The sequence below is a fragment of the Fulmarus glacialis genome, unplaced genomic scaffold, assembly GCF_000690835.1.
Source record: "Fulmarus glacialis isolate BGI_N327 unplaced genomic scaffold, ASM69083v1 scaffold25437, whole genome shotgun sequence".
Classification (NCBI taxonomy): domain Eukaryota; kingdom Metazoa; phylum Chordata; class Aves; order Procellariiformes; family Procellariidae; genus Fulmarus; species Fulmarus glacialis.
The window spans coordinates 9,813-24,795 of record NW_009225471.1 but is presented as its reverse complement, the minus strand read 5'-3'; the positions used below and the strand labels follow the sequence as shown (position 1 = coordinate 24,795).

Here is a 14,983-nt window from a genome sequence, read left to right as displayed (position 1 = left end):
AGCCACTCCTCTCCCAATTTATACTTGTACCTGGCATTACTCTGTCCCAGGTGCAGAATCTGACATTTGTCCTTGTTAATTTTCATGCTCTTGATGATTGCCCAATCCCTCTGCAAGGCCTCATGTCCCTTGAGAGCGTCTAGAGCACATCCCAGTTTGGTATCATAAGCAAACTTGCTAATGGTGCATTCAATTCCTGCATCCAGATCATTGATAAAAACATTGAACAGAACGGGCCCTAGAATTGAGCCCTGAGGAACACCGCTGGTGACTGGTCACGGGCAGAATACCTGCCTGCAGAGAGCAGCCTGCGCTCTGGCCCCTTTTGTCCCTGATCCTCTTGTGACCTATTCGTCTGCCTGCCTAATGGCTCTCCCCGGTCCACTGCTATGTGTGGAAGTTCATCACTAGCACTCCAGGCTCTGGTCCCTCCAGGAGGCAAGTGGGAAGATCGGACTCAACATGTGTATGCAGATTCCTAGGGCTGTCCACTCTGGGGAAGGGGGAAGAAGAGCCTACACACAACTTCCAGTTTGAGTGGAACAGCATGATGAACTGTTGGAAGTCTGAAGGAATGGAATTTTAGGGAATAAGGAAGGAGGGACTGAGGGGATGGTGTAAAGTTTGTTACATCTGAAGCGTTAGTGGAGTGGAGGAGAAACAAAGGCATCCGTGGAGAGGGTATGGACTTAAAACAGCACAAACTTGCAGGGATGATGAGCATAAGGACCTGCCTAGAGGTTGCATCCTTGTGGGGGTTTAGCGAGTGCTTTACGGTATGAGTCTGTCTTTATTTTGGCAGCTCGAAAACTGCAGCAGAAACGTACCCTTCTGTTGGAGGAAGAGGCAGAAGAGGATGAGATGGTAAAACAGGTGCCTGAGATGAGCATGCAGTCCAGTGTCATCATTGAAGGAGTTGAGTACAAGATTGAGAGACTAAATGGAAGGAGCATCCAGGCTCCAGCAACTCGGTAAGACAAGACTGTACCACCCATATGTGTCAGAGGTGTCCCAGTGTCAATAATTTTCAGGGAAGAGGGCTGGGCAGTGTTTCTTCTTCAGCATAGAAATGGGTAGGGTTTTCCAGTTCTTTCTTTTCAGAAGAATAGCTTCTTCAGCTGTGCACTCGGCTATGTAGAGATGTTGATTTTTAGAGATAGCTAGTTCAAGATAAGCCCTGATGCTGAACCTAGGTTTGGGGGTTTTTTAGGCTTTTGTTTCCTGGTTTTCCTGGACTTGTCCTCCAGGTTGCCTTGATGTTGTTTTTCTAATTCTTGGGCTTAGAACTGGAGAATGAGAAAAGGCTTCTCGTAAGACTTCAGATAAAAATACGGTTGCACTAGAATAAAGCTGAAGCTGTCCTTATCTGACTCTCTCCTCTGAGTCTTTGATACAGACATTCTTCTCCTCACAAACACTTTTATTGTCAGTCTTACAGTGGCTGAAAACACTTACCCTGTCATTTTGAATCTCATTTCTCTCCATTGTTTCTGTCCAGTCTCTGTTGAGGAACTTGTGACATGATTAATGCACTGAGACCTTCCTGTGCTGACAGGGCAACTCTAAGGAAGGACAGCGGCCAAATGCAAACCAGCTTCTTGGTTTGATGTGAAGGCCTACTTATCCCTACTGAAATGTGGAAGGTTAGAGAACAGTAAGGCTGGATTCATCAGATGACTTACGGTTGCTTATTATGTATGCTTGAACAAAGGCGAGGCAGTGGAATAGACTGAATTTGTGTTTCTTTAAATATTTTTTGTCATGCTAGAACAGAAACTGAAATTTAATCAAAATAAACTTGAGCAGTATCATGGCTCAGAGTCATGATAAACTTTCTTACTGCCAGCTGAGCCACAGTAACTGTGTGCATGTTCTTAACTTGTGGAAAACAGGCTTGTGTGACGTCCTTTCATTACAGATCAAACTGAGCAGTATCTGCATGTGCACAACTGCAGATGGTACCTACAGCTCAGCTGGTCTGAAGTTTGCAGTAATTTGGTTATGAGCGTAAAGCCTCAGTGTGTCAGGCAGTTGCGCATAGAGTGGCTACATTGAGAATCGCTGTTCTGAGATCACTCGGGATTTGTCCCTAGCCCAGATGTGCGTTCACTTACAACCTAGGAGGGTCATCCTTTGTTAACATTCCTGCATATCTGCCATCAGCAAAGGAAAAAGCTGGAAGCAGCCAGGCTGCGCGTCACGTAATGGCAGCTGGAAAGAGCCAGGCTAGAACCGTGCAAGAACTTGTCGACAAACACGATGCATTACATCTGAAGAGTGTGTGTGTATTAGTGGATGGTTGGCCTCCAAAGGAAGAAAATGAGTTCTGATGCTAGAGAGCGTGAACATTTATGAAATAAGGAAATGCTTGCAGCAATGGAGAAGGAGCTGTTGAGCAAAATCATTAAGAACTGTGTCGTCAAACTGAACTAGTTGTTGCTTTCTGGGGCTTGGATCTGTTCTGAACTGTTCTTGGGTATGTCAGCCTGTGGTACTGTTAGCTGACTTGCTTGGTTTTGCTCTAGGCCCTCTGAGGTCAATGAGAACAGCAGCTCACAGAGGAATTCACTGGAAGAGGGAATCAAGCCTGAACAGAGAACCAACTCTATGTCTGCGTAAGTGGATCAGCCATGTCCTTTGCCCCGGAGCTGCCAGATGATGGAGCAGATGGCTCCTCCTTTTTAGCAGACATAGGGTGTAAAAGGAAGGATTTTGTGGAGAAAGAGAAACTGTGATCGGAACCAACTTCTTAAGAGAAACTCACTTCTGTTACGTGTCCTTCCATCTCCCAAGGTGGTGTCCTTGGATGTGGTACTAAACAGTTGGTTGGGGGTGTCGGTCATCACCTTTTATCTTGAAAACAGGCAGTTAAGAGTTGTGGTGGACCAGGCCAGCCTACCTCTCACTGTTTCTCTCTCTGCCCAGGTTGAGTCCCTTATATCCTGGAGCAGGGGATCCAGTGGCACCTGTGCGGACAGCCAAAGCTGAACGGCGGCACCAGGAGCGATTGCGAATGCAGAGTCCTGAGCTTCTGAGTGGTCAAGAGAAGGAGCTTTCTCCAGCAGAACGTCGTGCTCTGGAGGCAGAGAAACGAGCAATGTGGAGGGCAGCACGGTGAGACAGAAGAACCTTCGCTGTTCTCTTCACTAGGCTAGTTCAGGAACAGGGGACCCGCTGCATGTCTTTTGGATTACATGGTATTAAAAACGGAATAAACAAGCCTTCTAAGTCAGATGTTAGGGGAGGTTATATAGTGTCTGTTCAAACAGTGCAAAGCATCTGCTGCTTGGCTGAGCTCATCTGTTTCTGACAGCTACATGGGCATACTCTTATATTTCAACAGTGCTTGCACAATCATGAAGACCGTGGAGTTTTATAAAAAACATAACTTAAACACTTTTATGTGATGGTGAATGTATTCCTTCCCTCTCAGCACACAGCTTCCCACCTCCTTTGTAACACGAGAAAAAGATTGGTTTTTTTATTGAAGCTGCAAGGTGACACATTCAAAAAGAAAAATGGAAAGAGCATTTCACATTGTTGCTAGACTGGAAAACTTGCTGAAGCCAAGAAATTAGCAAGACGATGGCATTCTTATTCACACAAGCTGTTTTATCAGCTATGAAAGAGTGATTAAAAATTGTTTGGGAAGAAAGAGAACTTTCTAGCTCAGAACTTAAGACTTGAAGCTAGTCCAGGCATTTATTGTGTCATATAAGTCCTTTCAAAAATTAGTTAAGCTGCTCCTATAACTAATTATAGTTTTCTTCCCATAATGTTCCTGTAGGAGGCATTCAAAGGACAATCTGAAACAGTCTCTTTTGGGGGTTTGAATGAGAGCTTTTAGAGGAACAGGGCTGCTAGTGAGTCATCCTTGCCAGCCTGCGAGATAAGATGCTGGAGGGATTACTGTGGGTTGTGATACCACTTGGCAACTGCAGTGTTTGTGCTTAGGCATGCATGATAACGGTGCTGTCATCTTCTGGGAGGCTCTGAGGATGAAGAAATATATAGTGGAATCCTCAATGAGAGCTGGCTAATTATCTAGGGCTTTGAGGGTACAAAGCGTCCCATTGTTACTTGATTGTGTAACAGATCTGCTTATGGTTTATTTGGAGCTGGACTAATGTTCCTAGTACCAGGGCTTTTGCCCTTCAAGAAAAACTTTCTTGGTATGCTCCAACTCTTTGCCTTGGATGAGTCCTTTGCCTAGTCTGTCTCAGCTGGAAATTTTTTTCTGAAGCACTGCCTTAGTTTCATTGCACTGCCCTATAATGTCAGAAAGCTGAACAGGTCACTGGAAAGCCTGTTTGTTATATGGAACCTTGATTTGGAAGCATGTTTGTTAGACCTTTTGAAGCTGGCCCTGCTTTTGAGCTGCTTTTGGATCAGATGACCTCCAGAGGTCCCTTCCAACCTGAATTACTCTGTGAGTCTATACTTAGTAATCTCTCCTTCCCTGGCTCCCCACTAATGGGGATGCCTGCATACAGGCACAGTGATGAGTCAGGATGTCAACAGAGTGTGCTCTGGCAGGATTGTTTCCACCCTGTGCTGTTGTTTCATGCTCCAAATACTGTGGGATTCTGTCTGCTGCTCTGATTCACTGAATGTTCTGCTGTATTTGGCACCTCACGCCTGTTCTAGTTGATGCTGTTCCCATGGTTTCTGTGTCACAACTTTTCAGGTGGCATCACTTGCAAATGGAAGTTCTATATTTTCACATTAAGCCAGGAACAAGAACAACCCATTTACAAAAATACAAGTGGAAGAGAATTTGTAAACAATGCCTGCCAAAACTGACGCATTGCCCTTGTGTTACAGGGCTAGAAGCTGCATAGGTGTTGTGGAGCCAAATGTGTGCTTACAAACCATCGCTTAGAAGAGGCTGGCTGGGGCTGAGATGACCAGATCCAAATTCTTGCTCTGGCATATACTTCCTTATGACGTTGGACAGATCACAGAGTCCCTCTGTGCTGCAGATGCATGGCGAGAGGACTGTAATAGCACTTCTCTGTCTCACAGGAAGGCTATGAGCGTTGAATACATTAAAAACTGACTGTCAAGACAATGCTGTGTAAGCACCACAGTGTTGTCAGGAGTAGACATCTTGCACAGAGTTGCTGCTCAGTCTTTGTACCTAAAAAAAAAAAAAAAAAGCTCCACTGTTGTATTTGATCCAACAAAACAGAAGTTGTCTGTCGGGCTTCTCCTCCTGAAAATAAACATCACTGTGCTTGTAGAGGCGGTAGAGACTGATCTGTCATCCCTTCCCAATTAGATACGCAGGATTTTCTCTCCCTCGTGCCTCCGCTTCCCATGCATATTTCCTCATACGATGGGGCAGGCTTTATGAGGTAATGTCAGCTCCGACTTTTTTTTTTAGGTGATCACGCAATTTGTTCCTGTAACATTACTGTACATCTGACTATGCTTTTGGGTTAGCTAGATCTTGTTGCAATTGCTTAGGGCACAGTAAAAGTTCTACATTACACTGTAGAAGGGTTGGTGGTTTTGTCCATTATGGGCAGGAGAGAGATCCCTGCATTCCAAACCTTCGGTTTCTTCTCTTCTAAGCATGTTTTGTTCATGGAAAATGAACTAGTGAAAGGACAGCCTTTTAGAGGTGAGAATACATGACAAGGAGAAGCTACTTTTAGCTGTCTTGCTTTTCAGTTAGCAGATCCAGTGTTACTGGTTTTAAGTTCTGCAGACCAGGTCCTCAGCTCCACTTTGCTTCTGATACCAAGGTGTAGCTTTTTATTCAGTTCTTAGAGAAGTACCTGGCTGATTCCTTGGGTAGGGTTAAGGCCTTGCTTATTTTGGCCTTGGCAGGAATCAGTCAGTCACCATAATGTGCTCCTTTTTGTAAGACAAGGATGGACTGTTCCATGCTACCACAGATCTCCAGGATGATTTGGTCTTCTTGGGATCCCTCTTCTATAACTGCTAGAGCAGGCAGAGTGACGTGATGGCAGCCAGGGCTCAGGTCTTATTTCCAGAGGCCCCCAGGCAGCACTACGTGCTGTGGGAGAAGGAGGACTGTATTGCCCTGCACATGGTGCTGCAGCCTCACTAACCTGTATTTTCTTTAAGTGCATGCCACTGATTTTATTACTTTCTTTCTAATCTTCTATCTTCTGCTTCTTTCCAGTTTTCTGGTCTGTGTGCTGTCACTTGTGACCCCATCAGTTTGCACCTTCTTGGGCTTTCCTTTTTCTCCCTGTGTCATCAGTGCTCTGCCAGGACATGTGATGCGCCCCGCTTCTCCCCCCCAGCACACACCCCTGTGCTCTGTTGGGACAAACACACGGGGACCCATGCTATATAAGTGTTCCGGGCACACACAACCGTTGGCATTCATGCCACAGGAAGAGTGTGATTAAGAAGGTACAGGCACATACCGAGGGGGCAGGTGTACAGCAAGGGCTATATGCATCTTGGCAGTTTTCCTACCATGCACATGCTATTTTACGGATGCACTCGCCTCTTCAGTTGCATGTGTTCCGGGGCCTGTGGCAAATAGATCTTTTGTAATGTGCTTGTCCGTTTTGCTTCCCCTTTTCTCGTGGTCAAACAAAGGTGCATGCTAACAGGTGTCAGATATATGTATGCAAATGTACACTGAGAGACTATCAGATGTGTGCACACACACTCACTCATGCCCTGTACTCCCTCAGTCTGCTTCACACGTACACACATGCACACGTCTTTGTAACAACCTCCTGGGCCTTCTCCATTGGTCTGCTGGGTGTTTCTAGTCCTCTCCTCCTAGCCCGTACAAGGGCAGTCTCTAGATGCTGAGGCTAATGCTTCTGGGCACGTCATCCCAGATTGCCCTCTGGAGGTTCCTGCTTCTTCTGCAGCAGTTGGTGTTGGACAGGAGCAGATATAGGAGCCTGTTTTAATCAGGGCTTAGGTGATCAGACCCTGTATCAGACCCATTTCTCCTTGCCAGGGTATGTTCCTGTATCTGTTTCTTTCTTTCCCTGCGCTTGTCCACTGCGATGTTCATCACCATCATCTCCTCTTCCTCTTCCTCCTCTTCCTCCTCCTCCTCCTCAGATCCTCAGCTCTTGAAGACAGTATTAAACAGTACGAGCAGGATCTGGCCAGGAAGCTGTACCAGTCCCGACAGTGGGCACCTGCTCCCGGGGCCAGGCCAGCTCAGATGTCTAGTCCAATGCAGAGTCACGCCTCAAGAATCCCTGGGTCAGGAAGCCAATCCAGGTGTGCACAGCCCCCTCCCTGCCAGCTGCATGCTCAACAGTCCTCTCTGTATCCCGACATCCTAATGCAGAGCTCCCCGCTGTGGCCTGCTAGGGGTAGGGAGGAAATTTTAGTGGTTGCTGGTGTTCATTTCCCTGAGGTCCCACAGACTACCAGCAGTTGTCTCAATGAGAATGAGGGGGGATGCTGGGTCTCCTTGATTGGGAGAAGGGAGCAGACATTTCTGAGGGCTGAGCCTACTTTTTCTTAGCTATTTCATAATCTCCTGATGGCTGAAGAGGGTTAAGATGCAACACACTGAGAGCACAGAGGAGAATAAAGCCCTGAGAACTGATCCTACTCATTTGAGCCCCTGCAGTTCCTTTCCCAGCTTGGGTTGCTCTCCCATCGTATATGGTATCTCTGTAAAGGCCTGCAGCTTCTCAGTGCCTTGACGCTTAGCTCTAGGCGCTCTCTGTTCAATGCATACGATGGCATGTACGTTTCAGGATGACAGCAAACCAAGCTGTTCTCCTCTCCTGCTTTGAAAGTCTTGTCTGCCTCCGGGAACCAAGGGTGCTTAATTTCGCCTTTCTGCGCTCAGCGTGTTGACTGTGGTCTGGCTGCTGGGCGCAGAAGGCGGCATTATCTTTTATCGAGAAGGCAATGTCTGATGTCTTTTTCTCCCTCCCTCATTTCTGAGGCAGGATGAAATCACTTGAACAGGATGCTCTTAAAGCCCAAATGGTTATTGCCAAGTCCAAGGAGGGGAAAAAACGCAGCACATTGGAGCAGCTGGCAGAGTCACCTTCACCTGTTCCTACCCCATCACCAACACCACTGGAAGGTACTGTATAGCTATCTCTGTCTCTGAGGAAGAAAGTTAATGCTTCTCTAGCTTAACAAAGCAGACGTGTTGAAAGCAATTTCCTCCTTCAGCCTAGATTGGAAGGTCCTTTGGGGCATATGACATCTCTTAGCATAGGGGATGGGCCTGATCTATAGAAAATGTGAGAGAACATCTGAGGTATGGTTCCAGGGAACCAGAGCAGAAATAAAACCAGCATCATGACTTTTTTAAAAAAACAGGAAAGAGGCATTTGTTCTGAGAAGGCAGTGTCTTTCCTGAGCGTAGTCTTTTATCACACTTAAATGCTGCTAAATGGAAGGGGCAGATTTGGGGAAGTGTTGCATGTAATACAGCCATTCACTAAACAGTGCTTTTCTGTCGTCCTTTGCAGATTGCAGTCCCAGAAATGTCACTTCACCGGGAAGGCTGGTATGACATACTTCTGCTTGCTTTTGTTATCTCGCCTATAATCCTGGCATTTCTCGGTTACTCAGCTTGGGTGTAGACTGTGCATCTGGGCCCTGGGATCCCTACTTAACCTACTTAAATACTTAAGCTAGGTCTGGCTGCATGATACACAGAATTGTGAAGAGGGCATGGTGGATGGAGCTCTGCCATACCCATTGCTAGAGGCATCCCCCCTTTTTTGCAACTATGATGTAACATCTGTTTCATGTTTCCCTGTTTTATTATTTCATCCTTTTCTTGGTTCTTCATCTCCATGTTCAGAAAGCCTCTCCCTTCAGAGACTTTGGCCCCTTGTTTCCTCAACAGCATAAAACTGAGGACTTCAGCTGAAATCAGCATTTTCCTTTTTCTAAGCACTGTATAAATGCAACAGGACGTTGTTGCAGAGAACTGTCAAAATTAGAAAACAGACAAACGGAAGAGTGGGAGCAGTTGCACATAGAGGGAACCTGGTTTTGCCCAAGGTCACACAATACAGCCAACTCTGGATTGAAATCCTGACTGTGCTACAGCTATCAGGAATCTTGCCATGGATTTTCCCCCCAAAATAGGTTTCCTACCAAACTTGGTGTGCATATGCATTTTACTGGAGCACATAATGTTTTCTCTGCAACTTGGGACCCCTGTCCTGACACCAGAACAGCTAAAAAGACAATGTCTCAGAGGTGCCTCATTTTCAGAGGCTGTATCCAGGCACTCTTGGCACTAACTGAGAATGACGCTCTGCTTCTGCTTTTATCTCTGCATAGATTGCTCAGCTTGCTACTGGTTTTCCATCCATTTATCTCCCCTTACTCTCTCTTCTCTGTTTCTTCTCTTTTACTGTCCCTTCTAGTCCATGTCTGAAAAGAAGTTTGACTACCGGGAATTTGCTGCTATTCCTTCCTCCAAACCTGTTTACGAAATCCAGGTATAAACTGCATGCTGAACCATCTATTAGATTGGTTAGGGCTTGATTTGATGGAAGTGCCTGCACATGAAGTGATGACCTTCAGAGCAAAGGTTGGATGATTTGAGGAAGTCCTCTTCAAAGAGCCTGTCTGTGTGGGAGGCAATGACAACCAGCCATGCTGAACAACTGAGGGTTTATTGGAGGCTTCAGTCAAGTGAAATTGTGAAAAAGTTGGTCCAGATGGTGTTAAAATTAATGACAAAAGCTTTGCAAATATAAAACAGCTACATCTTCACCTTAATTGATCCTGAAATATTTTTAAGTGAAAGATGAGAACTAAAAGGGGAAAAAAACCAATAGAAATGATTGCCAACAAATTGCAAATTGGAGCAAATGTTAAATTCAAACTGGAATGTATCCAGCATCCTGCCAAAGAAACAGCTGTGGTGACAATTCTTGTATGTTGTAACTCTGCTGTAGATGAACTGTGAAGTAATCACATGGTAAGAGAACAACAAGTTTCAAGGGTGAGCGCCATGGCGAGGTTCTTCTCCTTCTTAAAAGAACCTCATTTCATTTAAGCTGCTTTGTCATAGACTCACAGAATGGTTGAGGTTGGAAGGGACCTCTGGAGGTCATCTTGTCCGACCCCCCTTCTAAAGCAGGGCCACCTAGAGCCAGTTGCCAAGGACTGTGAACTGCATTTCTTTTATTTTCTGGGTTAGTCATTAACTGATTGCATTTGTGACAGCTGATTTGAGCAGATACTGTATGTCTGTAGTTTTTTTTTTTTTAAGGTTTTTTTTTTTTTTTTTTTTTAGTTTTATATAAAGACAATGAAGCAGATACCTGCAGTTACATTTGTATTGTGTGTGGAGAGCTAGCAAGTACTGACATATTGGGCTTTAACTTGCTGTCATGACACGAAGATCCCAGGTCCAAGGTGTCATCCCCAAAGCCAGGCTGACTTTAGCAGAGTTGCAGTTTGAGGATTCTCAAGCAGTTATACATTATTTGATGCATATGCTTGGCTGACTCCTTTCACTGATGGTATTGCTCAGCCCTTGGTAGTCACTCATCTTTTTCTCCAAGAATGCCTTCCCTTTTGCGGTGTGTCCCTGTCCAGGTTCTGTACCGAGTGAGTTAGAGGGCTGGCCACTCAAGCCCCAGTGGCAGCTCTGGACTACCCGAGTTTCCCCAAGCCTCTGCTGAGGCCACAGTGCAGCACTGGGTCTTCATGAAGCTAAGAAGGTGCCTCCAAAGGAGGCTACGCCTCCAAATCATTAGGCAGTTCCTCTGGACCTCTCTCAGTAGTGCTTAGAGAGTAATTAAGTAGACTGTATTTCTTCCTGGCCATAGTCACACAACTGTGTCACTCACTTTGGATCAGTGCAGTGGTATCTGGCGGTGCTGTGTTCCTCAGCAATGCATGCCAAAGTCATCACAGCCCCTCGTGCTCTGCACTCTGCTGTTCATGAAGAGCATGACTTCTAGCATACATTTGCTTTATTTCTAAAGCACTAAATGAGCTGAGATCATCTCCCCCTCTTTCCTGCCTCCTCCAATTTTGCTGCTTGCACAAAATAGGCAAGTTTATATGGAAATGAGGGCTTCTTGCACTCTCACAGCTGTGAAACTTCCCTAATGTTTCCATGTAAGTGTATAGAGCCACCATCCTTTATCCTACAACTAAAGAAAAATTAAGCTACTTGTGCTCTAGAGCTAAGCAAGACAACCCCTAAAAGATAGATTTTGATCACTAGTGGCCAGAACTTTCAGACAAGTTTGGCATTATTAAACTTGCTGAATACTGAGCTCTTCTGAAACTTTATCCTTACATTTCTATAGCTCAGAGAAGTGTTGAGCTCTGTAAGTATTGTGTACAAATCTAGAAAGAATATTAGAAGTAACGAATGCAGCCACTTTTGAAGTAAACAGAATACCTCAACAGAATACTTTGACCTTTCTATCCTTGAAGCACTATATACAGCTAGATTAAATTCTCTGTTTCAGCAAAATAAGTAGGGCTTGGGACATTTATGCCTGTCCCCAGAGTAGTGCTGATTTTCAAGCCACCTCAAGTTCATGACCATGAGCAAAGTTGTTTTCTCATGGTGTTGTCACTCTGGTCTGATGAGATGCAGATAGCTCTGGTTGTTGGAATGGTCTTTGTTCTGAAGGCTTTAAAATTACCAGGAACTGGTGGAGTTTCATGATTATAACTTAGCCATTTCTCCAAAGCTATCTCCGCCATCTGTCGGGATGTAACTGCTTCCTATCCAACATCAGTTCTCTATACACACCTGAACATAAAGAAGAAGGTTGATTTTGCGTAAGAAGCTAGGCCTGGGAACAGTGCAAATGCAGAATTAGGATTCAGGACACTCAAGGAAATGTAGCTCATGTCTTTGTTCTCCTCCCATGTTTCTACACGTTTTCTGTAGTCTTTACACTTTCTGCCTTTCATGTCACTTCCTATCCTCTCCTCCCTACATATACAAAGTAAAAGGAGGAGAGCTCTGGTGGCCAGACACCTCATCCTGCAATTCAGGCGATGGGCTGCTTGACTTTAGCACAAAGGATTAATGTTGTAATCATGTGCGTTCACTGAGGGTCATGCCCTGGCTGCTGTATTACCAGCGCCTTTGAGGGCAAAAGGTTCTCTGTCGTGTGTTGGAAGGCTGGAGGTGGGGAATTACCTGGCACTAGTGTCACAGAGGTGGATGCTCATGTCTTCTGTTCTCTTCCAGTCACCTGATGCAGCTGATGACCTCAGATACATAGATGACAGAAATAACTCAGGTAAGCTCATGGCCAAAGGAGTTGTCTTTGTATTACTTGCTTCCCACCGCAGTTCTAGAGGGTTCCCCTATGTCTGTTTGTGGAATCAACCCTGAGGTCTTCAACTTCTTGCTGCTTGAAGCAATGTCCTATTTTGCCCGTTCTAGAATGAAACCTCCAAACTCGCCACATTCAGTTTTGGGTAGGATATTTGCATTGTGCTTTAGTGATGGCTAATTTGCTGAGAATGGTGTGTAACAAGCATGCTTAGTTTTCTCCTGGTTTTGTGTTCTGGAGTAAAGAGTGGTAGTAGAACGTGGGTGGGAAGTTTTGGCCTCTGTCACCTGCTGTAAGTGGATAATGTCCACTGTTCGGGGTCGGCCTTGTGCCCCTTTTGCTAGAGCAAAGAATCTTGCTGCCTGTAAGATTCATCCTAGTTTAAGACTTGAGAGCATTTGGGTGCTGGAGTACCCAGGTAACTTTCCAAGTCTACGCTTGTGGATTTGTGTATACAGTCACCTAAATAAACGGTAATTAAAGCTTTGACTGCTGTATCTCTTCAGGCTGTCCTGGCTATGGTATGTCTTTCTGTCCCCAGCTATAACAGACAGGCTCAGACTATCTCCCACTTCATTCTAGGTGGCTGTAGTAGTAGTGTGGAGCTCAGCAGGGCCTGCCTGCTCCTTAGTAGTACTTCTGTTTCCTTCAACAGTTGATGCTGGTTGTCTTCTGCCTGTTTTGCAGCTATTTTTCCCCCCCCCCTTTATTTTACACAAGGAACAGTTTCTCCCTCAATTTTGTCTTGGCAAATCTCTCTGAGTAAAGGCTGCACTCCAGACAGCTGATCCACGTATGGGCCATTTCCAGAAGGAGGTTCTGCTGCAGAGATACTCAGGAAAAACTTACTTTCCTGAGAACAACATCTGTTTTTCATCCCTCGGAGTAAGCCTCTTAACCCTGGCTTATTCTCTTGAGGCAGTCCGTTCAGTCAGTGTACGTAACTAGGAGGTCATTGAAGGGTTGGGAAACAATCACCAATTGCTTAGAGGCTTCAAACCTCACTGTTGCCTGTCGTTGGTCTGTTGGGCCCTCAAACAGAATAAAAGCCATAAAGAAAAGAGTGTGGTGCCCTATCAAGAGTTTTTTAACCCAGTCCTTAATCCTTAAGTAATCCTTAAGTCACCACTGTGCGAGGCTGTGATGTGTGTGAGGCACCAAAAAATGCAGGTTTTCCAAAATCAGTTTGGAAGGATAGCAGATGAAGATGCAGCTAAGCTCTTTTGGTATAGGACAAAGCTCTCAAGGTTTTTTTAGATGCCCCCCCCCATCTCATTCTTCCAGGGAGTGCAGCATTCCAGCCAACATATAGATTTTTATTTTTAATTTTACATAGATTTTGACAAGTCGTTACATCTGTATGAGGAATTTTTTAAATCCTCCGTTTCTGCATCAGTTCCAGCCTCCTGCTAGGCCTGCTTTTGTCTCTTTTCAGATATCCTTCTCAGAACATGTGGAGAAAATACTTGGAATAAAATATTTCTCTGGGAAAATACTTGAGAATTGGAGTGATTTTTACTTGCATTTTTTTTACCATAAAAGGAAAAGGAAAGGAAACCAGTTACCAAAGATCAAAGGAGTATATGCTGAACTAGTTCAAAACAACACTATGTGTTGTGCATTCTCCTCCCACCCCCTACAGCTTCATTTGCAACTCCCAGCATTTCAGGCACCAATTTGACATATCCTATCAGGCCTTTCACTTCTGTGTGTATTTAATACAGCTTTGAAGAGATCTAATTGCTACATTTAGTGACACCTTTTCTCTGTACACCTCTACACACACTGGGATTTTAATCAGAATTATCCTTGATCATGGAATTATGGCTTTTTAATCATATGGTAAACTCATAAGCAATTCCTAAACTTTATGCTAGAAGAGCATTATAACAGGAACTCCAGGGGTATCTTACTGCTGACTGCAGGAAAGCATTAGCATATCTCTCTTCTGAACATCTTTCAAAGCACACCATTTTCTTCTTGTCCATTGCAGATGGGCTCTAAGAAAATGTTCTTTCCATTGTCGAGTCTGACTTCATGGTCATCATTTTTTAAATGTATTTAAAAACATTTATTCGAAGGTTTTTAAGAGGCCATGAAGTTCTTGAACTACGTAACAGCATTTTTAGGGTGGAACCATGCTATGTGTTTGCTTTATGACATAATTTTTTCCAGATCACTTAGAGCCCGAGTCTTTTGCTTTCCAATCTTATAACCTTCAGGTTTCAGAAATACAGCCTTGATGATAACTTTGTATTGCACTTATTACTGGATGCCTTATGGTATGTAAGAAACTACTTTTGTCCTCACGGTCTTTGTCCACTTGGGATGTCTAATGTCTACAGCAACTTATACAGGCAAGGTATCTTTTTATCCTACACTGGACTAATCTCTACTGTATTATTAGTTTTGTCTAGGACTCAGCTCAGCAGCTCATATACACATAGGAATGAAAGATGATCTTTCCACCTTCTTGTATTGTTAATTTATCCCCATCCAGCCTCTTTAGCCATGTCTCTACTCCAAAGACTTGCATCCACCCTTTTGTTCTCCAGACTTCCATTTTACAGACTTTCCCACCAAAATGCCAAAATTTCACAAAACTATAATCTCTAGATTCATACTAGTTGCAATGCCTGTGCTCTCTTCCAGTATTTTCTGATTTCTGTCACAGGATAGGAAGCACGTAAGGGAGGCTTGTACTGGTTCAGAATATACCAGTATCC

At 44.6% G+C, this 14,983-nt stretch overlaps 1 protein-coding gene across 1 annotated transcript in view; it reads left to right on the top strand.

Moving 5' to 3' along the window:
• Window positions 1-763: 763 nt before the first annotated feature.
• Window positions 764-14,983, top strand: part of LOC104080192 (protein scribble homolog) — a gene marked incomplete at its 5' end in the record, with an annotated part of 16,952 nt that continues 2,732 nt past the window's right edge. The window contains 6 exons of the mRNA XM_009582496.1: window positions 764-971; window positions 2,526-2,615; window positions 2,926-3,114; window positions 7,917-8,056; window positions 8,451-8,488; window positions 12,170-12,221. Coding sequence (XP_009580791.1) covers window positions 764-971; window positions 2,526-2,615; window positions 2,926-3,114; window positions 7,917-8,056; window positions 8,451-8,488; window positions 12,170-12,221 — 717 coding nt within the window. The remainder of the gene's footprint in view (window positions 972-2,525; window positions 2,616-2,925; window positions 3,115-7,916; window positions 8,057-8,450; window positions 8,489-12,169; window positions 12,222-14,983) is intronic.